At 39.3% G+C, this 24,027-nt stretch overlaps 1 protein-coding gene across 5 annotated transcripts in view; it reads right to left on the reverse strand.

The window, feature by feature from the left end:
* Positions 1-24,027, reverse strand: part of LOC123511037 (coiled-coil domain-containing protein 85C-like) — a 43,824-nt gene that overhangs the window by 13,889 nt on the left and 5,908 nt on the right. For all 5 annotated transcript variants that reach the window (XM_045266651.1, XM_045266649.1, XM_045266650.1 and 2 more), the window contains exons 3-6: positions 4,662-4,850; positions 2,946-3,186; positions 2,293-2,541; positions 1,478-1,725 (exon numbers count right to left, since the gene is read on the reverse strand). In XM_045266651.1, the coding sequence (XP_045122586.1) occupies positions 1,478-1,725; positions 2,293-2,541; positions 2,946-3,186; positions 4,662-4,850 (927 nt within the window). The remainder of the gene's footprint in view (positions 1-1,477; positions 1,726-2,292; positions 2,542-2,945; positions 3,187-4,661; positions 4,851-24,027) is intronic.

A 24,027-nucleotide genomic window follows, 5' to 3' on the forward strand; every position in this document is an offset into this window, starting at 1 on the left:
AGAGATGGATGGGTGGACACAGTATACCTGGACATAAAAGGCTTTTGATAAAGTCCCTCAGAGCAGACTATTTTGGAAGTTAAGAGAACATTGGAGGACTGAGATTAGATTAGATTGGATAAGGGATTAATTGAAGGACAGAGATGAGAACTCATCTTGGAGTAAAGTAACAAGTGGAGTGCCGCAAGGGTCAGTTTTATTTTTTATTCATTTTTTTTACGCTATGGCCTATAGCGCCTTTAGGTAGACTTGAAGAGTATGTATAGGAAGCACTGCTCAGCTTCTATCCATTAGTGGTGCAGGCATATTTATTTATAGTGGTACCCATATTAGGGCTCATATTACCACCCACCACCCAAGTGCATCTTTGGTGTAACCACCTAGAACCTGGGTATCACTGTGACATGTAGATAACTTTAAACCACTCAACACATGGCATAGTTTCAAGGCATTTTGTGGTGGGATTCGAACCTATGCGTGGACGTCTGCCCGATCCCATACTCACCACCTTATCCACTACGTCACTGCCTCCCCCATTATGTTCCAGTTATATGTAAATGACATACTGAATGAGGTAACCAATTATATTAATTTGTTTGCTGATGATGCAAAATTGCCAAAAGTAATCAAGACCTGAGAGGACAGTTTGCTGCTGCAGGAAGATATAAACAAAATTTATGAGTAAAGTAAGAAATGGAAGATAGAATTCAATGCCAAGAAATGTCACTTAATGGAATAAGGAAAGAGTAAGAGAAGACCGGTATGGAACTATCTGATGGGAGAGGAGCAAATAATGAAGACTAAAAAGAAAAAAAAGATCTAGGAGTTGTTACACATGAAAATCTGAGCCCCAAAAAAACACTTAAGTAAGATATTTGAATCATCACATAAAATGTTCACTAATATTAGAGTGGCATTTCAGTACTTGGACAAAGATATGATGAAGAAAATTATTACAAGCATGATATATCCAAAGTTGGAATATGCAACAGTGGTGTGGTCACTGAGCTTGAAAAAGGATATAAGATTAGAATGGATCCAGAAGATAGCTACAAAGATGGTGCCAGAACTAAAGGTCCTAACATATGAAGAAAAGGCTGAAGGAAATGGGACTGCCAACCTTACAAGATAAAAGAAAACGAGGAGAACTAATAACAATGTATAAAATAGTAAATGGCATTGAAAAGATAGACAAGAAGGACCTGGTGCAGGTGACAGAAGAAGCTGGAAGGACAAGAGGACATGCAAAGAACATTAGGATGAGGCAGTGTGTGAAGGAAATTGGAAAATACAGTTTTCCACATAGAACGGTGGGAAAGTGGAATGCATTGAGTGATGAAGTTGTTACAGGACATAATGTGCATAACTTTAAAGGAAAATTGGATAAATGGAGACATGGAGACAAGACACTATAAGGCCTGCTCGAACCCTGTACAATACAACTAGCTAAATACACACGCACACACATACAACATACATTACACATCTGTCTGAGCAGTGCTTTCTCGCCATCAGCCAGGGCAGAATTGTGTGGTGGGAGTGTTGGCTGCTGGGTGGGGGGTGGGGGACCCTGGCTGGGAGGAGGACCAGATGAGGAAGGGGCCATCACACCCTCCAGCTGCTCCTGTACCTCCAGCACCCTCATGGCTGCTGCAACTGAGGTGGGGCGTGACACAAGCGGAGGCGGCCCCTCTGGCAGCAGGTCTTCCTCACTGTCCCCTGATCCTGTGGAAGAAACAGTAGTGATTTAGAAAAATTTTATTGTAAAAACTTTATTTTATCTTTATAATGTAAGAGCAGCACTGGAAAGGGCAACAAAACATGAAAAGAAAGGCCCCCTTTGTGCCAATCTTTGTTCTTTGGATGAGTTGTGCTTGCTAATCCTCTATTCCTAAATCTTATGGTTCTTACCAAGTCTCTGTTTTAGAAAGGACAAGAGTTCTACTCAACACAAGATACTGTGCTTGCATGTATTCTATTTTTGGACCTTTCTTGGACTTTTTGTAAAACTCACTTATTAAGTCTCAATTTAAGTGGCATGAATTCTAATTTGCACAATTTTTGGTGTCTCTTATAATGCTACCAAAATACATTGTACTTGCTGGTCTTTTGTTCCTACATTTTAGATGCCCTGGCAAGTCTTCTTTAAAAAGACAAAAAAATATCTAGCTCTTCTTCCATTATAGACCTCAGTCTGTCACTCAATATATTCTGAGTCCTGCCCCTTGCTAATGCTTAAGATGCTGACCACTGCTGCTCTCAGTCACTGCCACAATGACCACCACCACTCACCAGGTCCAAGGGGTGTCCTGTGTGTCAAGCCAAGCCCAACTGCCCTCAAGTGGTGTGACAGGGAGTAGGGTGGGGGCTGCAGTGGGCGAGGATGTGGGGGAGGGGGTGGGGGAGGGACATCACTAATCTCCCCTCCTGCACCATCAGGGTGGAAGCGACTAGGCTTAACTATTTCCGAGAGCTGTTGCTTCTCAGCTTCCAGCAACAACACCCGTGCCTCCAAGGATTTGATGTAGCTCAGCACTTGTTCTGTCAAGGAGGAACAGGAGGAACACACATCATCATACAAGATCTTTATTTCCTGATGGATGAGTGAAGGAAAACCTGTTTTTCTATCAATATAAGAAGACTAATGGCTAAAAATATCAATGTTTGAAAAATTATTGACACCAAGGATAGGATGCTCAAGATTTTACTGCCTGTGATATCCTACAAGACAGAATGGTATGAGGCCTCAGGTCTAGGGTACTGAACTTGGCAAAAATAATGCATAATCATTAGGCCTCAGCCTTACTGTACCTTCACAGCTTTTAAGACCTTGTTACCTTCACTTTGTTAACTTAATTCTACATTTGGAAACTTGATGAGTTAAATTAGCATCTTTGTGGCCTGGCCCGGCATTCCTCTACAGCCACCAGGATCCAGGCACTCACCATTCATGGGTGACCTCTGGCGGGTGAGAGTGTCCTCCAGCAGGCGCTCCCTGGAGGAGGAGCGGGCCAGGGGGATGTCTGGGGGAGGAGGGGGCTGTGGTGCGGGCTGGGGCGGCCCAGACGGCTCATCAGCATTGGTGGAGGAAGAGGAGCCGTCACCATCGTCCCGAGTAATGAGAGGATTGCCACAGTGAGTGCAGGTGGCGTTGTTCCGCTCCTCGTCCAGGTACAGACACAGCTCCTGCACATCATATACAAATAATGACATACAGAGGGATGATCAGGATGAGATTCTACAGGGCCACGGCAAACACTCAAATATGAAGAATGTCAGAACACACTGGAATGATTATACCCACTGGAATTTATGCCATGATTACATTAGCAGGAACTGGTGCTCTATGCCTGCCTGGGCTGAATACCTCAATGCCAGCATACATACAAACACAAACTCACACACATACTGTATTTTATGAATTACAAGATGCTGCATCTTGGAAAACACACACTAAAATTTGGAAAGAAATTTTAAGGAAAGAAAAATCATTCTCATACAAGAACACATTCATCATATACCTGACCATTGAACATAAAAACATAAGAAACAAGGGGTCTGCAAGAGGTTGGTTGACATACACAAGACAGCTCCTGTAAACCTACATCTGATTGTCTATAATTGTTATCCATGAATTCATTTAACTTTTTCATAAAACCATCTATTGGGTCAGTGCTTATCACAAATTTGCTGGAGTGCTTACCATAAATTTACAACTGTGTAAATAAAACTACTGTAGGTAAATGCACACATTGAATCAGTGTATTCCCCATTCACTGGTGGCACACAGGTATTGTTTACATTAACCACTCATCCAATTTTGTTAGTATAGTGATGACATATAAGTTGGTGATTAGTAAATATACTATATATACGTCTTTCATTGTCCAAGGGAGGTTTTATTTCCATAAAAATGAGATAAAAATTTAAGAAAATGAATGTAAAAATATAAACAATGCAACAGACCACCTTTACCATCAAGATCAAGAGTGGAAAGACTCCTGCTGCTCCCAGTAGCATAATAGAAGAGCTCACGTTTAAGTTTTGAGGTTACATCATATAAAAGGCTGAATCAAATAGCTACTTAAGCTAATATCATAGAGTAATGACTCAACATACAAATTGAAGACCCTATCAGTCAAGCCAACTAGGAGACCAGTCAAGCTCACTTGAGCCTGGGCATTGCTTTAAATACAATATTCGTCTTATAACAAGCACAAGTATTTTTCAGAGTAATTTTTAGGAAAAAAGTGTGTATTTCAAAATTTAAAAATACAGTAATAAGCTCTATGTTCTTCATGCACCATAATCTAAATATACTAATAAAGACATCCACTATATAATTTCTGTTTCAGAAAAGTTGACAAATCACAAATAACTAACTTTCAACTAAAAGCATTCACCCTTCATGGTATGCAGTCATGAATAAATACTACATAAAGACATAATGTTCATACAAAATTTACTGAACCTAAGCCTCACTATCACTCTACACAGGAATATAACTAAGTGTTGAAAGTAAAACTCTCTCTCTCTCTCTTCTCTCTCTCTCTCTCTCTCTCTCTCGCTCTCCCTCTCTCTCTTCTCTCTCGCTCTCGCTCTCTCTCGCTCTCGTTCTCTCTCGCTCTCGTTCTCTCTCTCACTCTCGTTCTCTCTCTCACCTTCAGCTCTAAGTTGTCCTTGATCAAGTCATGCTGCTTTGCCTCCAGGCCACGCAGCTTATTCTGGTAAGCAGTGACCTCCTGCCGCATGACAGAAGCTGTGTAGCGCCCAAACCGCTGCCACTCCCGGGCCAGCTTCCGGCCCTTCTGGCGATCATCATCAAGGAAGCAACACAGGTCCCGGAGCTCCTGCAGAAAGATCAACTTGTTATTCATTGACATCATCAACATTATCATTCACAGTGCACTAAGGTTGTCCATGACATGATTCTTAAGAGTATGAGGTGTGTGTGTGTGTGTGTGTGTGTGTGTGTGTGTGTGTGTGTGTGTGTGTGTGTGTGTGTGTGTGTGTGTGTGTGTATTTACCTAATTGTATTTACCTAATTGTAACATACGGGAAAAGAGCTATGCTCGTGTTGTCCCGTCTCCATATCTATTAATGTCCAGCTTTTTCTTAAAATCATGAATATTCCTTGCGCTGACCACTTCCACGCCTAAACTATTCCATGCTTCCACCCTTCTATGAGGGAAGCTATATTTTTCACATCTCTCCTATAAGTGGCCATTTTAGTTTTTTCCCATGCCCTCTCGACATTCTTCCATTCCACATACACAGATCTTCCCTATCCATTTTTTCCATGCCAATCATCACTCTGTATATTGCTATCAGGTCTCCCTTTCTTCTGTTTTCCAGGGTTGGAAGTTGCATTCTTTTCAGTCTGTCTTCATAAGTCAAATCTCTTAAGTCAGGCACCATTTTGTTGCAGCCCTCTGTACTTTCTCTAGTTTCCTTATGTGTTTCTTTAAGTTCGAGCCCACTGTATTGTTGCATATTCAAGCCTCGGTCTTATCATTGCAGTAATTATTTTCTTCATCATTTCTTCATCTAGATATACGAACGCCACTCTTATGTTCCTCAATAAGTTCAATACTTCTCCAATTATTTTGTTTATATGTCTCTCTGGCGATAGGTCATTGGTAATTGTCACCCCAAGGTCTTTTTCTTCATGACTGGTTTTATGTCTTCATTTCCTATCTTGTACATACTCCTGATTCTTCTTTCACTCTTGCCAAACTCTATTTTCTTGCATTTTGTCGTGTTGAACTCCATTTGCCATGTACAGCTCCATTTCCATATTCTGTCCAAGTCTTCCTGGAGTAGTTCGCAATCTTTGTCACATCTCACTTTTCTTAACAATTTTGCATCGCCTGCAAATAGGCTCACATAACTGGACACCCCATCCACCATGTCATTTATGTAGACCGCGAACATTACTGGTGCCAACACTGATCCCTGTGGAACTCCACTCTCCACCAATCCCCATTCTGATGGTCTGTCCTTAATTATTGTTCTCATTTCTCTTCCTACCAAAAGTCTTCCATCCATTTTAGTAAACTGCCATGCACTCCTCCTACCATTTCAAGTTTCCAGATCAGTCTCTGGTGTGGTACCTTATCAAAGGCCTTTTTAAATCCAGATATATTCCATCAGCCCAACCATCTCTTTCCTGTATTACATCTATCACCCTCGAATAGTAACATATCAGGTTTGTCGTGCATGAACGCCCTTTTCTAAAACCAAATTGACACTCACAAAGTATGTCATTTTTCTCCAAGAAGTCTGTCCATCTATTCTTCACCACCCTCTCACACATCTTAGCTACCACACTTGTAAGTGACACTGGTCTATAGTTCAATGGGTCTCTTGTTACCTGATTTATAGATTGGGACAATGTTAGCTCTTTTCCAGTCTTGGGGCACTACACCTTCCCTTAATGAGGCATCAATTACTTCACAAACTTTTTCTGCCAGTTGCTCCCTGCATTCTCTTAAAATCCATCCTGATACCCCATCAGGTCCCACAGCTTTTCTCACTTCTAAACTCCCCATCATGTTCTTGATCTCCTCCACAGTTACTTGAAACTCCTTCATAATCCCTTTCTGTTCCATTACCAGTGGTTTGTCAAAAGCAGTCTCCTTTGTGAATACCTTCCGAAAGCATCCATTCATAGCCTCTGCCATTTCCTGGGATCTTCACTGCATACTCCATTTACTTCTAAACTTTCAATACTTTCTATTTTTGATGTTGTTGTTCACATGTCTGTAAAAAGCCTTGGTTGGTCTTTACATTTATCAATTATATCCTTTTCTTGTTTCTTTCTTTCTTCTCTTCTAATCAACACATATTCATTTCTTGCTCTTTTGTAACTTTCCCACTGCTTAATCCGTCTTTTTCCTTCTCCACCTCTTCCATGCATCCTCTTTTCTTGTTCTAGCCTTTTCACATCTATCGTTAAACCAGTCCTGCTTTCCAACTTCTATGTTGTCTTATTGGTACAAATTTTTTCTCACCTTCTTTGTATATTTTTATAAATTCCTTCCACTTTTCATTTGCTCCTTAGCACTCTTGAATTTCATCCAATTTGTCTCTTGAAAGAATTTCTTTAGGTTTCCAAAATCTGTCTTGGCATAATTCCATCTTCCCACTTTATATTCTTCATTTCTTCTAGATTTCTCTTCATCTATCACCTTGAACTCCAAAACTGCATGATCACTCTTGCTAAAGGGCACTCCACCCTCATCTCCTCAATGACCATTGGCTCTGTACTAAAGACCAAGTCCAGTCTTGACGATGCTCCTCTCCTCCAAACCTAGTATCTTCTTTGACCCACTGAGTTAACACATTTTCCATTGCCAGTGTCAATAGTGTATTTCCCATGTTGTCTCTGATCCTTCCATTGACCAGTCCTCCCAACACACCTCTTTACAATTAAAATCTCCCATCATTATAGTTCGTTCACAGCCACCCAACATTTCTTCCAGACATGTTCCTGTATCACTTATCATTTCTTCATATTCCTGTACTGACCATGCATTTGTCTTAGGTGGTACGTACACCACTATGTAGTGCCTCTTTTTCCTTCATTAGTTTCTGCTCTGATCTTTAGCACTTCTGCCTTTCCCATACCTTTTTTCACTTGATCCACCTTTATATCTTTTTTAACCAGCAACATCACTCCTCCTCCCATCTTACCTACTCTATTTCTTTTCCAAACATTATATTTCCTTCTCCAACCATCATCAGGTCTTCTCCTCTCTCAGTTTTGTTTCAGTAAGACCCACAATATCTGGGTTCTTGTCCTCAAGTAATCGTTGAGTTCTAAAATCCCCGATATCACTCCATTTATGTTGGAATACATTACATTTCGCTCATATGTAAGTTTCTTTAGTCCTTTCTTGCTGTACTTTTCTGGGTTATGAACCACTTCCTCAGTCTCATATCCAAGATTCTCCAGAAAAACTCTTTCTTCTCCTCTTCTGTCCTCTCTTCATTTTTTTTCAAAGCCTCCTTTCTCAACTCATTTAACATGAGTTGAGAAAGGAGGCTTTGTGTGTGTGTGTGTGTGTGTGTGTTTCACTGTATGTTTGATCTGCTGCAGTCTCTGACGAGACAGCCAGACGTTACCCTACGGAGCGAGCTCCGAGCTCATTATTTCCGATCTTCGGATAGGCCTGAGACCAGGCACACACTACACACCGGGACAACAAGGTCACAACTCCTCGATTAACATCCCGTACCTACTCACTGCTAGGTGAACAGGGCTACGTGAAAGGAGACACACCCAAATATCTCCACCCGGCCGGGAATCGAACCCCAGTCCTCTGGCTTGTGCCAGTGTGTGTGTGTGTGTGTGTGTGTGTGTGTGTGTGTGTATTTACCTAGTTGTATTTACCTAGTTGTAGTTTTACAGGGCCTGGGCTTTATGCTCGTGTGGCCCCGTCTCCATATCTACACTTATCCAATCTTACTTTAAAAGTGTGCACACTCGTTGCAGACACTACTTCTTCATCTAAACTGTTCCACGTCTCAATACATCTCTCTGGAAACTATATTTTTAATATCTCTCAGACATCTTCCTTTCTCAGCTTTTTACTATGCGATCTTGTGCTTCGGATGTCATATTCTTCTCTCAAGATCAGTTTCTCATTATCCACTTGGTCCATTCCGTTGATCAATTTATAGACTTGTATCAGGTCTCCTCTCTCCTTCTTTGTTCCAAGGTTGGTAGATCCATAGCCTTTAGTCTCTCCTCATATGTCATCCCTTCAAGTTCTGGGACCATTCTTGTAGCCATTTTTGTAGCCTCCAATTTTCTTATGTGTTTCTTTTATGAGGGGTCCACACTACTCCTGCATATTCCAATCTAGGTCTTATTATAGTATTTATCAATTTCTTCATCATTTCTTTGTCCATGTAGTGAAATGCTACTCCAATATTCCTCAGCAAATTATATGTTTCTCTAAAATTCTATCAATATGGCTTACTGGTTGATTGTTTTCTTCCATCGTCACTCCTAAGTCCTTTTCCTTTTGACTTTCTCCAGTTCTACACCATCTCCCATCTTATAGATTCCCACAGGTCGTCTTTCACTCTTTCCCATTTCCATGACATGGCTTTTGTTCACATTGAATTCCATTTCCCACTTCTTACTCCATTCCCAGATCTTATTTAGGTCTTCTTGCAGTATTTCACAATCCTCCTTTTGCTTTATAACTCTGCACAGTTTCGTATCATCCGCAAACAAATTTATGTAGCTGTTCACTCCTTCTGGCATGTCGTTAATATAAATGAGGAAAAGTATTGGTGCCAATACTGACCCCTGTGGCACTCCGCTTTCTACTGCTCTCCACTTGGACTTCATATCTTTAACTACCGTCCTTATTTCTCTCCCCCTCAAATAATTTTCTATCCATCTCAATGTGCTTCCTTTTAAGCCACCCTTCTCCTCTAACTTCCACAGTAATCTTGCATGTGGCACTTTGTCAAACGCCTTTTTTAAATCCAAGTAGATGCAGTCAACCCATCCCTCTCTCTTGTACTCTATCAACTATTCTAGAATAGAAACTCAATAAATTAGTTACACAAGACCGTCCTTTTCTAAAACCAAATTGGCTATTTGATATTAATTTGTTGTCTTCAAGGAACTCGATCCATTGTTTCTTTATTATTCTTTCACACATCTTGCATATTACACTAGTTAGTGATACCGGTCTGTAATTTAAAGGTTCTTCTTTCCTTCCACTCTTATATATGGGAACCACCTCAGCTTTTTTTCCATTCAACTGGTACTGTTCCATTTTCTATTGAGCATTTTATGATGTTGTATATAGGACTTGCTAGTTCTTCCCTACATTCTTTCAGTATTCTGCCTGAGACTTCATCCGGTCCCATTGCCTTCTCTTCATCTAGTTCCTTCATTAACTCTTTTATTTCAAGCTTGGTTACTTTAATCTCTTTCATATAGATTGTCTCTATTACCCTGTGGCCTCTCAAATTTGGATTCTTTAGTAAAGACCTGGAATTTTTATTTAATAGTTCTGCCATACTTTTGGGTCTTCCACCATCCCGTTCTCTCCTTTTAACCTTTCTATTGTTTCTTTTGCCTAATTTTTCCATTTATGAATCTATAGAACAATTTTGGTTGCTCCTTACATTTTTCGACAATATCTTTTCAAGTTCTTTTCCTCTTCCTTCCTCACCTTAACATATTCATTTCGCTGCCTTGAAGTTTTCCTTGTTTGTTGGATTCCTATTTCTCCTCCACCTTTTCCATGCTCCATCTCTTTTCTCCTTTGCCCTAGCACACCTTGCATTAAACCAATCTTTCTTTCCTTCTTCTTTTGGTCTATATTTTGGGACATATTCCCTGACTCCTGTTTTGTATATTTCTAAAAATAAGTTATATTTGTCTTGCATTGTCTCTGAGTTTTCCATCTCCTCCCAGTCTACGTTTTTAAAATAGTTCTTGAGATTCTCAATATCAGCCTTTCTGTAATTTAATCGGTCTCCTTTGTATGAATCGTCTCTATCTTCCTTTCCTTTTTCTATCTATTTCTAATATTGCATGGTCACTCTTTCCCAATGGGCACTTATATCTTATATCATCATTCATTTGTATACCCCTTGTAAAAACTAGGTGTGTGTGTGTGTGTGTGTGTGTGTGTGTGTGTGTGTGTGTGTGTGTGTGTGTGTGTGTGTGTATTTACCTAATTGTATTTACCTAATTGTAACATACGGGAAAAGAGCTATGCTCGTGTTGTCCCGTCTCCATATCTATTAATGTCCAGCTTTTTCTTAAAATCATGAATATTCCTTATGCTGACCACTTCCACGCCTAAACTATTCCATGCTTCCACCCTTCTATGAGGGAAGCTATATTTTTCACATCTCTCCTATAAGTGGCCATTTTAGTTTTTTCCCATGCCCTCTCGACATTCTTTCATTCCACATACACAGATCTTCCCTATCCATTTTTTCCATGCCAATCATCACTCTGTATATTGCTATCAGGTCTCCCTTTCTTCTGTTTTCCAGGGTCGGAAGTTGCATTCTTTTCAGTCTGTCTTCATAAGTCAAATCTCTTAAGTCAGGCACCATTTTGTTGCAGCCCTCTGTACTTTCTCTAGTTTCCTTATGTGTTTCTTTAAGTTCGAGCCCACTGTATTGTTGCATATTCAAGCCTCGGTCTTATCATTGCAGTAATTATTTTCTTCATCATTTCTTCATCTAAATATACGAACGCCACTCTTATGTTCCTCAATAAGTTCAATACTTCTCCAATTATTTTGTTTATATGTCTCTCTGGCGATAGGTCATTGGTAATTGTCACCCCAAGGTCTTTTTCTTCATGACTGGTTTTATGTCTTCATTTCCTATCTTGTACATACTCCTGATTCTTCTTTCACTCTTGCCAAACTCTATTTTCTTGCATTTTGTCGTGTTGAACTCCATTTGCCATGTACAGCTCCATTTCCATATTCTGTCCAAGTCTTCCTGGAGTAGTTCGCAATCTTTGTCACATCTCACTTTTCTTAACAATTTTGCATCGCCTGCAAATAGGCTCACATAACTGGACACCCCATCCACCATGTCATTTATGTAGACCGCGAACATTACTGGTGCCAACACTGATCCCTGTGGAACTCCACTCTCCACCAAGCCCCATTCTGATGGTCTGTCCTTAATTATTGTTCTCATTTCTCTTCCTACCAAAAAGTCTTCCATCCATTTTAGTAAACTGCCATGCACTCCTCCTACCATTTCAAGTTTCCAGATCAGTCTCCGGTGTGGTACCTTATCAAAGGCCTTTTTTAAATCCAGATATATTCCATCAGCCCAACCATCTCTTTCCTGTATTACATCTATCACCCTCGAATAGTAACATATCAGGTTTGTCGTGCATGAACGCCCTTTTCTAAAACCAAATTGACACTCACAAAGTATGTCATTTTTCTCCAAGAAGTCTGTCCATCTATTCTTCACCACCCTCTCACACATCTTAGCTACCACACTTGTAAGTGACACTGGTGTGTGTGTGTGTGTGTGTGTGTGTGTGTGTGTGTGTGTGTGTGTGTGTGTTTTTTTCACCACGGTCGCCTGCTGGTCACCCAGCCAGTCTTCTCCATTACGGAGCGAGCTCAGAGCTCATAGACCGATCTTCGGGTAGGACTGAGACCACAACACACTCCACACACCGGGAAAGTAAGGCCACAACCCCTTGAGTTACATCCCGTACCTATTTAGTGCTAGGTGAACAGGGGCCACACATTAAGAGGCTTGCCCAGTTGCCTCGCCACACTGGAACTCGAACTCGGCCCTCTCGATTGTGAGTCGAGCGTTCTAACCACACTACGCGGTGTGTGTGTCTGTGTGTCCACATTTGTGCATGTGTCATCTGTGTGTGTGTGTTTATTTAGCTGTACATTACAGGGTCCAAGCATGGCTCATATTGTCCTGTCTCTATTTCTATATGTATCTAACTTTTCTTTTAAACATACCTATATCCTATATCCTATGCTTCTTAATTTCCCTTGATTAAACACTAACTCTTCCTGATCTTCTTTGAATGTCATCTTGTCCATCTTGTTCCATTTCCTTTCATCAACATTAGGTCTTGTCTATCTTCTCAAAGTAGTTCAGTATTTTGCACATCATTATTAGATATCTTCTTTCTCTTCTACCTTGCAAAGTTGACAATCCTTTTCCTTCATTCTTTCCTCATAGGTTAGGTCATTCAGTTTATATACCATCTTTGTAGCTATCCTCTGAATTCCTTCCAACTTCTGATAGTATATTTTTTATATGCCAAGACCACACCAGTGCTGTGTATTCCAACCTGGGTCTAATTATGGTAGTTATGATCTTCGTCATATTTTTGACTATGTAATGAAATACCAACCTAATATTAGTTAACAATTTTTATGTCGAGCCAAGTATCATCCCACTTATGTGTCTTTCTGGGGTCAGGATATCTTAAATAATTACTCCAAGATTTCTTTCTTCCTTACTCTTCATTATGAATTCTTCTCCCATTTCATGGTGCCATGCAGGTCTTCTCTTACTCTTGTCCATTTTAATCACATGGCATTTCTTTGCATTAAATTTCAATTTCCACCTCTGACCACACTCATAAATCTGGTAAATATCTCTTTGTAACTCCATACAATCATGTCCTTTTATTATTCTTAAGAATTTTGTACCATCAGCAAACATTCATAAAACTACTCACACCTATCTGCATATCATTAATATAAATCTGAACAATGACCTCTGCGGTACACCACTTGTTACCTTATTCCACTTGGAACACATGTCCCTGATCACAGTTCTCATTTCTCTGTTCTATAAGTACACTCGACCCTCGAAACAACGGACAAATGCGTGCACGAGCCTGTCCATAGATTGCAAAAGTACGTAAAAAACTGTATAAAATGTATGTAAAATACTGTGTAATCATTAAGAAATCATTCAAGCAGTATTACAAAGCATTAAGTACAACAAATAACCTGAAATAAATGACATGAGCATGGTCAGTTTAATAAATATTAATAAACAATACAGAAAACGAAGTTCTCTCACCTTAATTCGCCACCTACCGGACAATAATTTCAACGGACAATGCCGCGCATTTTAATATTCGTCCGTAGATTAAACCGGACTCCAGAATTTGTCCGTAGTTTCCAAAATCCGTTGATAGGAGGTCCGTTGTTTCGAGGGTCGAGTGTAATCCCTCATCCAATTTAGTAATGTCCCTCTTAAGGCTCATATGTTCCATCTTCTACAAGCGTCTCTGATGTGGAACTTTATCAAACAGTTTTTTGATGTTCAAGTATACTGCATCCACCCAGCTCTCTTCCTTGTACAGGCAACGAAGGGGTTACGTTCCCAAACAACCCTTCGTTAAGCGAATTTTCATTAAGAGAACCAATTACAACAAGTTTAACCCCTGACTTGAGCTTCCATTGAGAGTAAACAAAGCGAGAGTGCATCATAGTACAGTAAAAGGTTTAATGAAAGTAAAAATTATGAAGTTAAACATTTAAGCAGTTTAATTTAAGACTAAGTCATTATAATGTACACTAATGTATGTATGTAAGTAACTTTATAATGTTGATGATCTTAAATTTATGAAGGAGGAAAGTGGAGTGAAATACGCTAGCTCGAGTGGATAAGGTGGTGAGCGGGATCAGACGCCCACGCCTAGGTTCGAATCCCACCACGTACAGCCTTAAAACACTTTGCCATTTGTCGAGTGGTTTAAAGTTACCTATATGTCACCATGATACCCAGGTTCTAGGTGGTTACACTCAAGATGAGCTTCAGTGATATGGGCCCTAATATACCACTATAAATAAAATTGCCTGCGCCACTAATGGGCGGAAGCTGAACAGCGCTTCCCATACACTCTTCAAGTGTGCCTACAGGCGCTATAGGCCTTGCCGTAAAAAAAATAAATAAATAAAAATAAATAAATAAAAAACAAAGGGCACATCATTGTACCACATACAAAACTTATGTACCACATTTCCACAAGGCTTTCTATTTTATCCATTGCTGAGTTACGAGTTCAGATGGTTCTTTTAGCTTGCAAGGAAGATATGATCTCACCAGCCTTCTTAATAGAGTCTGCTGACTTGAAAATGGTAGACAGTAGATGGAGTCAAGTCATGGTGGGAAGCAATGCTATTATTTTTCTTGCCTCTCTCGTGTCTGTGAATAATATACAGCTTCACTTCGAGAGTACGAGACTTCCTGGTCTTCTTAGCAATGCTAGGCAACATTGCAGGGCGTTTTGGTGGCATGTACAGCGAGGGAAGATGAGCTGCTGCTGATGCTGTTATTGTTTTGAACAGGGGGAGTGAGTGGTGCGCGTTTTGTCCACGAGAGGCGCTGGTGTATTCAAAAGCCTATCGGCTCATCTGATACATGGGGTTTCAAACTTGAAAAATATTACCTGGATAAAATTTTGTTAAAGTGAGTTTGGTGTTCGTTAAATGAGCAGATGGTAGTAAAAGGAAACCTTCGTTGTAGCGAAATCTCGTTGTGTGAACCTTCATTAAGCGAGGGTTGCCTGTATTTCATCTGTATGGAAACTTAGTAGATTTTTCACACATGATCTTCATGCGTGTGCATGTATATGTGTGTGTATTTACCTATTTGTATTTACCTATTTGTGATTACAGGACCTGAGCCGTAGCTCTCTATGTCCTGTTCCTTAGTCCACACTTGTCCAATTTTTCCTTCATTTGACTGACACTCGCCGCACACACCACATCCACACTCAGTTTCTTCCATGCATCAATGCTCCGATACGGGAAGCTATACTTCTTGATGTCGCTCGTGCAGGAATCCTTCAGTATTTTCTTTGGGTGTCCTCTTAGGTAATTACTGGATGCCATCGTGATCAGGTTCTCCCTATCCAATATGTCCACTCCATGTACTATTTTGAACATTGTTATCATATCCCCTCTGACTCTTCTTTCTTCCAACATGCTTAATTCCAGCCTATCTAACCTCTCCTCATACGGTACCTCCTTAAAGTCTGGTATCATTCTTGTTACTAACCTCTGCACTCTTTCCAGTTTCTTGACATGTTTCTTCATGTATGGTGACCAAATTACTGATGCATATTCCAACTGTGGCCTAATCAGGGTGGTCAATATTTTCTTTATCATGTTCCCATCCAGGTAATTAAATGCCCATCCTATACTTTGGAGCATGCTGTATGTTTTTCCAGATATTCTACTAATGTGCTTTTCTGGAGACAGATTACTCTGTACAGTCACTCCCAAGTCTTTTTCTTCACTGACTTCAATTACAGTCTTCCCCCCCCAGCTGGTAGTCTTTATATGGTCTATATTTACTTCTACCCATTCTCATTACACAGCTTTTGTTGGTATTGAATTCCATTTGCCACGTCCTGCTCCATTCATATATTTTGTCCAAGTCCTTCTGCAGTATATTAGTCATGCATATTCCTCACTCTCCTCATAATCTTTGCATCATCTGCAAACATATTCATATAACTTCTCACTCCCTCTGGCATGTCATTTATATAGATCAAGAACATGATAGGACCAAGCACCGAACCTTGGGGAACTCCACTGGTTACCTTCCTCCACTCTGACTTCACTCCCTTCACTACCGTCCTCATTTCTCTACCTGTCAAATAATTTCTCATCCACTCCGTCAGATTTCCCCTTATTCCTCCAATACTACTTAACTTCCACATCAATCTGTTATGTGGTACTTTATCAAATGCTTTTTCTAAGTCTAGGTATACACAATCAACCCATCCATCCCTCTCTTGTAAAATATCAACCACTTTTGAGTAGAAACATAGCAAATTTGATATACACGATTTCCCTTTTCTAAAGCCAAACTGTTTCTCACTTAGTATTTCTTTGTTTTCCAGGAACTCACACCACTTGCTTTTGATCACTTCTTCACATATCTTACACATAATGCTGGTCAAAGAAACAGGTCTATAATTCAATGGTTCCATGCGACATCCACTTTTGTAAATTGGTACTACATTTGCCCTTTTCCATTCTACTGGCACCTGTCCCATGTTGATAGATGTTCTTGTTAAATCTAAAATTGGATCTAGAAACTGCTCTTGACATTCTTTTAACATTCTTCCAGACACACCATCTGGTCCCATTGCCTTGTTAACATCTAATTGACTCAAAACTTTTGCAATGTCACTCCTTGTTACTATAATTTTTTGCATCCATCTTGTCACAGGTAACATCCATCGATTGAATTGTGTTTCTTATGTGAATACTTTGCAGAAATTCTCATTCAATTTTTCAACAATGACACTTGTATCTTCATATATATAATCTCCAACCTTTAATTTATCAACTGTTTCTTTTTTCTGTAATTTACTATTAATGAATTTATAAAACATTTTGGGATCACTTTCACAATTCTCCACTATTGTCTGTTCAAATTCTTGTTGTGCCCTTCTTCTCACTTGAACATATTTATTTCTTGCATTCCTATATGCTTCTCTCTCCACTTCCTCATTATTTCTCTTGTATTTTTCCCATGTCTTTTCCTTCTCCCTTTCTGCCTTGTCACAGGTTTTGTTAAACCATTGATCTCCCTTTAAGATTTTCTTAGTATATTTTGGCACAAAGTTCTCTGCCTCACTATATATTTCCATAAATTTTTCATATTTTAACTGCATGTTTGTTTCCTGGTACATTTCAGACCAATCCACATTTCCAAAATAATTTCTCAACTTCTTATATCTTCCCTTAGCATAATTTAGGCATTCCTCCTTGTATCCAACTTCATTATCTTTGCTGAACCCTCAAATTTCAATAATTCATGATCACTCTTCCCCAAAGGACACTCATGCTCAATCTCATTTTCTAGAATTACTCCCTTTGTGAATATCAAGTCCAGTCTCGACGGGGCATCACCCCTCCTTCCCCTTGTTGGATGCCTCACCCACTGTGTCATCAAATTTCCCACCGCATAATTTAATAGCTGCTCACCCCATTCTCCACCATTCCCCTCTTCAAATTCTTCCCAATTGACGTCTTTACAGTTGAAATCTCCAACTATAACCATTTTTGCTTTCTTTGCAGCTTCATTTCTCATTCTTTCCAATGTGCTTTCCACCATACTATTATACTGATCGTTTGACCATGCACTTGTTTTTGGTGGTACATACACAGTTACAATATTGATATCTTGCCTTCCATCAGTCACCACCACACCCACCACCTCCTCCTCGTCTCCTCCAAGGCACACATTTTGCACTATTAAGTCTTTTCTTGTTAACACAATTATTCCACCTCCACTTTTATTCACTCTATCTTTTCTCCACATTCTATAATTTCCCCCTCCAAACCAATCTATTTGTATATTCAGTCTCAATTTAGTCTCCACTATACACATAATATCTGGTTTATCCCTTATCAGATGTCCATACACTCTAATCTTTTTGATAGGAAGCCGTCTATGTTAGTATATGATACTATTATGTCTTTCTTCCTTATCTGCTCCTTTGTCTGGTCTTTTGCTCCCTCTCTTTTGTCCACCACTTCCACACTTTGTCGTTTCCTATTTTCCAAAAAAACTTCTTCTCTTTTGTTCTTGCCTCATTCCTCTCACCTCTGTCACCATTTCTCTCATCTTAGCCCTTTCCTCCTGTGACATATTTCTTCTTACGTAAATCACGTTTGTCTCTTGAGAATTTTTCAGCTTCCATGCATTTCTCAATACATGCTCAGCAGCTACTTGGGATTTTAATGTTATCTTCATGGCTCTAGACTTTCCTTCTTCATACTTTCCCAATCTCATATATTCCTCAACTTCTCCAAATGCATTTTCTTCTTCCGAGATCTTACTCAGCATGGTCTTAATCTTCTCTTCCTCCTTAATTTTTCTCTCCTGCCAGTTTCTTATATTATCTTCCTTTAATCCACTCACTACCACACACTTTTTCTTTTCTGCAATGTTTCTCACCATTGTCTCCTCTTGCTGTAGAACTTTAACAATCTCCCATTGGGCCAACTCACTCTTTTCTTTTTCTTGTTGTTTAATTATTTCTCTAGTGTGTGTGTGTGTGTGTAATTCACTGTTTGATCTGCTGCAGTCTATGATGAGACAGCCAGATGTTACCCTAAGGAACAAGCTCATTATTTCCTATCTTGGGATAGGTCTGAGACCAGGCACACACCACACACCGGGACAACAAGGTCACAACTCCTCAATTTACATCCCGTACCTACTCACTGCTAGGTGAACACTACGTGAAAGGAGACACACCCAAATATCTCCACCCGGCCAATCGAATGTCCTCTGTTGTGAAGCCAGCACTCTAACCACAGAGCTACTGGGCGTGTGTGTGTGTGTGTGTGTATTTACCTAGTTGTATTTACCTAGTTGTAGTTTTACAGGGCCTGGGCTTTATGCTTGTGTGGTCCCGTCTCCATATCTACACTTATCCAATTTTTCTTTAAAACTATGTACACTCTTTGCTGATACCACTTCCTCACTCAAACTGTTCCAAGTCTCAACACATCTTTTGGAAACTAAATTTTTAACATCTCTCAGACATCATCCCTTCCTTAGTTTCTTACTATGCGATCTTGTGCTTCTAAAGTCATATTCTTCTCTCAGGATCAGTTTCTCATTATCCACTTCATCCATTCCGTTAATCAATTTATAAACTTGTATCAGATCCCTCTCTCTTCTCTGCTTCCAAGGTTGGTAGATCCATTGCCTTTAGTCTCTCCTCATATGCCATCCCTTTAAATTCTGGAACCATTCTTGTAGCCATTTTTGTAGTCTCTAATTTTCTTATGTTTTTTTTATGGGAGTCCACACAACTCCTGCATATTCCAATCTAGGTCTTATTTTAGTACTTATCAATTTCTTCATCATTTCCTTGTCCATATAGTGAAATGCTACTCCAATATTCCTTAGCAAATTATACGCTCTCTGAAAATTCTATCAATATGGCTAACCGGTTGATTATTTTCTTCCATTGTCACTCCCAAGTCCTTTTCCTTTTTACTTTTTCTAGTTCTACTCCATCTCCCATCTTATAGATTCCCACTGGTCGTCTTTCACTTTTTCCCATTTCCATGACATGGCTTTTGTCCACATTGAATTCCATCTCCCATTTTTGCTCCATTTCCAGATCTTGTTTAAGTCTTCCTGTAGTATTTCACAATCCTCTTTTGTTTAATGACTCTGCACAGTTTCGCATCGTCCGCAAACAGATTTATGTAGCTGTTCACTCCTCTGGCATGTCATTTATATATACGAGAAAAGTATTGGTGCCAATACTGACCCCTGTGGCACTCCGCTGTCTACTGTTCTCCACTTGACTTCATATCTTTAACTATCGTCCTTATTTCTCTCCCCTTAAGTAATTCTTCATCCATCTCAATGTGCTTCCTTTAAGCCACCCTTCTCCTCTAACTTCCATAGTAATCTTTCATGTGGCACTTTATCAAAAGCCTTTTTAGATCTAAATAAATACAGTCAACCCATCCTCTCTCTCTTGTACTTTATCAACTATTCTAGAGTAGAAACTCAATAAATTTGTCACACATGACCGACCTTTTCTAAAACCAAATTGGCTATTTGATAATATTTTGTTGTCTTCAAGAAACTCGATCCATTGCTTCTTTATTACTTTTTCACACATCTTGCATATTACACTAGTTAGTGATACGGGTCTGTAATTTAAAGGTTCTTCCTTCCTTCCGCTCTTATATATGGGAACCACCTCAGCTCTTTTCCACTCCACTGGCACTGTTCCATTTTCTATTGAGCATTTTATGATGTTGTATATGTGTGTGTGTGTGTGTGTGTGTGTGTGTGTGTGTGTGTGTGTGTGTGTGTGTGTGTGTGTGTGTGTAATTCACCATGGTCATCTGCTGGTCACCCAGCCAGCCTTTCCCATTACAAAGCGAGCTCAGAGATCATAGACCAATCTTCGGGTAGGCCTGAGACCACAACACACTCCACACACCGGGAAAGCAAGACCACAACCCCTCGAGTTACATCCCGTACCTATTTACTGCTAGGTGAACAGGGGCCACACATTAAGAGGCTTGCTCATTTGCCTCGCCGCTTTCCGGGATTTGAACCCGGACTCTTTCGGTTATGAGCTGAGCATGCTAACCACTACACTACACGGTGTGTGTGTGTGTTTACCTAGTTGTATTTACCTAGTTGTAGTTTTACAGGGCCTGGGCTTTATGCTCGTGTGGTCCCGTCTCCATATCTACACTTATCCAGTTTTTCTTTAAAACTTTTTAACACCTCTCAGACATCTTCCCTTCCTTAGTTTCTTACTATGCGATCTTGTGCTTCTAAAGTAATATTCTTCTTTCAGGATCAGTTTCTCATTATCCACTTCATCCATTCCGTTAATCAATTTATAAACTTGTATCAGATCCCCTCTCTCTCTTCTCTGCTCCAAGGTTGGTAGATCCATTGCCTTTAGTCTCTCCTCATATGCCATCCCTTTAAATTCTGGAACCATTCTTGTAGCCAATTTTTGTAGTCTCTCTAATTTTCTTATGTGTTTCTTTTATGGGAGTCCACACAACTCCTGCATATTCCAATCTAGGTCTTATTTTAGTACTTATCAATTTCTTCATCATTTCCTTGTCCATATAGTGAAATGCTACTCCAATATTCCTTAGCAAATTATACGTCTCTCTGAAAATTCTATCAATATGGCTTACCAGTTGATTATTTTCTTCCATTGTCACTCCCAAGTCCTTTTCCTTTTTTACTTTTTCTAGTTCTACTCCATCTCCCATCTTATAGATTCCCACTGGTCGTCTTTCACTTTTTCCCATTTCCATGACATGGCTTTTGTCCACATTGAATTCCATCTCCCATTTTTTGCTCCATTTCCAGATCTTGTTTAAGTCTTCCTGTAGTATTTCACAATCCTCTTTTGTTTAATGACTCTGCACAGTTTCGCATCGTCCGCAAACAGATTTATGTAGCTGTTCACTCCTCTGGCATGTCATTTATATATACGAGAAAAGTATTGGTGCCAATACTGACCCCTGTGGCACTCCGCTGTCTACTGTTCTCCACTTGGACTTCATATCTTTAACTATCGTCCTTATTTCTCTCCCCTTAAGTAATTCTTCATCCATCTCAATGTGCTTCCTTTTAAGCCACCCTTCTCCTCTAACTTCCATAGTAATCTTTCATGTGGCACTTTATCAAAAGCCTTTTTTAGATCTAAATAAATACAGTCAACCCATCCTCTCTCTCTTGTACTTTATCAACTATTCTAGAGTAGAAACTCAATAAATTTGTCACACATGACCGACCTTTTCTAAAACCAAATTGGCTATTTGATAATATTTTGTTGTCTTCAAGAAACTCGATCCATTGCTTCTTTATTACTTTTTCACACATCTTGCATATTACACTAGTTAGTGATACCGGTCTGTAATTTAAAGGTTCTTCCTTCCTTCCGCTCTTATATATGGGAACCACCTCAGCTCTTTTCCACTCCACTGGCACTGTTCCATTTTCTATTGAGCATTTTATGATGTTGTATATTGGACTTGCTAGTTCTTCCCTACATTCTTTCAGTATTCTGCCTGAGACTTCATCCGTCCCATTGCCTTTTCCTCATCCAATTCCGTCATCAACTTTTTATTTCAAGCTTGGTTACTTTAATCTCTTTCATATAGACAGTCTCTATTACCCTGTGGTCTTTCAAATTTGGATTCCTTAGTAAAGACCTCATGAAATTTACTATTTAACAGTTCTGCCATACTTTTGGGTCTTCCACCATTCCGTTTTCTCCTTTTAACCTTTCTATTGTTTCTTTTTGTCTTATTTTTCCATTTATGAATCTGTAGAACAATTTTGGTTGTTCCTTACATTTTTCGACAATGTCCTTTTCATAGTTCTTTTCTTCTTCCTTTCTCACCTTAGCATATTCATTTCTTGCTGTTTTGAAGTTTTCCTTATTTTCTGGATTTCTGTTTCTTCTCCACCTTTTCCATGCTCCATCTCGTTTCTCCTTTGCCCTAGCACATCTTGCATTAAACCAATCTTTCTTTCCTTCTTCTTTAGGTCTATATTTCGGAACATATTCCCTGACCCCAGTTTTGTATATTTCCAAAAATAAGTTATATTTCTCTTGAACCGTTAATGAGTTTTCCATCTCCTCCCAGTTTACGTTTTAAAATAGTTCTTGAGATTCTCAATATCAGCCTTTCTGTAATTTAATCGGTCTCCTTTGTATGATTCATCTCTATCTTCCTTTCCTTCTTCTATATCCATCTCTAATATTACATGGTCACTCTTTCCCAATGGGCACTTGTATCTTATATCATCGTTAATTGGTATATCCCTTGTAAAACTAGGTCTAATCTTGCCGGCTCATCGTTTCCTCTGAATCTTGTGTTTTCCTTTACTCTTTGGACCATCAAATTATCTATCATTAGGTTCAGGAATCTATCTCCCAGGCATCTTCCCCATACCACTTTCATAATTTTCCCAGTCTACCTCCTTACAGTTGAAATCTCCTATCAATATCACTTTTCTCCTTTCCTTAATGATTCTTGTAAGACTCCTTATTGTGTCATCTATCATGTCTCTATATTCTTGGTTAGTCCATGAGTTTGTTTTGGTGGCACATATGTTCCAATGATTGTTAACTCCTTTTTGTTAATATGCATCTTAACATACAGTATTTCTGATTTTCCTTCCCAAACTCCACTTGATTTACCACTATCTCCTTCCTTAACATCATCATGACTCCTCCTCCTCCTTTACCCACTCTGTCTCTCCTCCATATATTATACCTTTTATCTATGTCTATTTTTATTGCCTCATTTAACTTTGTTTCCACCAGGCATACAATATCTGGTTCTTCTTTCTTTATGTAATCTCTTAATTCTAATTTACTAGATAAAATCCCATCTATGTTTGTATACATCATTTTTAATCTCTTGTTCTTATCATTTTTAGTTAAACTTGCTCCATTCTTTTCTCTTCTTTCTCTTTATATACCATTTCCTTATCCTGTCTCCTATAATTCTCCAAAAATGCCTTCTTCTCCTCCTCTGACCTTTCATTATTTTTTCTCTTGCTTCTGCCACCAGTTCATTGTGTCTCTTCCTTTCCTCCTCGTTTCTATTTTTCTTTATATATATATATCTTTGCAACCTTCTGTTTCTCTGAGTTTCGTTTTTCTATATAGTACTTCTGCTGCTGCTTGTGATTTTAGTAATATCTTAATTGGTCTCACTGTTCCTTCTTGATATGGTCCCATTCTATGGATTTCTTCTACTTCCTCTTCTAAGTTCTGTCTATCCTCGTCATTCAGATGTTTTAGTAGGTCTTTTACTGATTTCATTTCGTCTTTTTCCCTTCTTGGTCTATATTTAACATTTTTTTCTTTCAGTCCAAAAATAATTACACTCTTCTTTTTTCCGCAATTTCTCTTACTAAATTTTCTTTTTCTTGAGGACTCCTATCATTTTGCTTGTCATATTTTCATCTCTT

The sequence above is a fragment of the Portunus trituberculatus genome, chromosome 31, assembly GCF_017591435.1.
Source record: "Portunus trituberculatus isolate SZX2019 chromosome 31, ASM1759143v1, whole genome shotgun sequence".
Lineage (NCBI taxonomy): Eukaryota > Metazoa > Arthropoda > Malacostraca > Decapoda > Portunidae > Portunus > Portunus trituberculatus.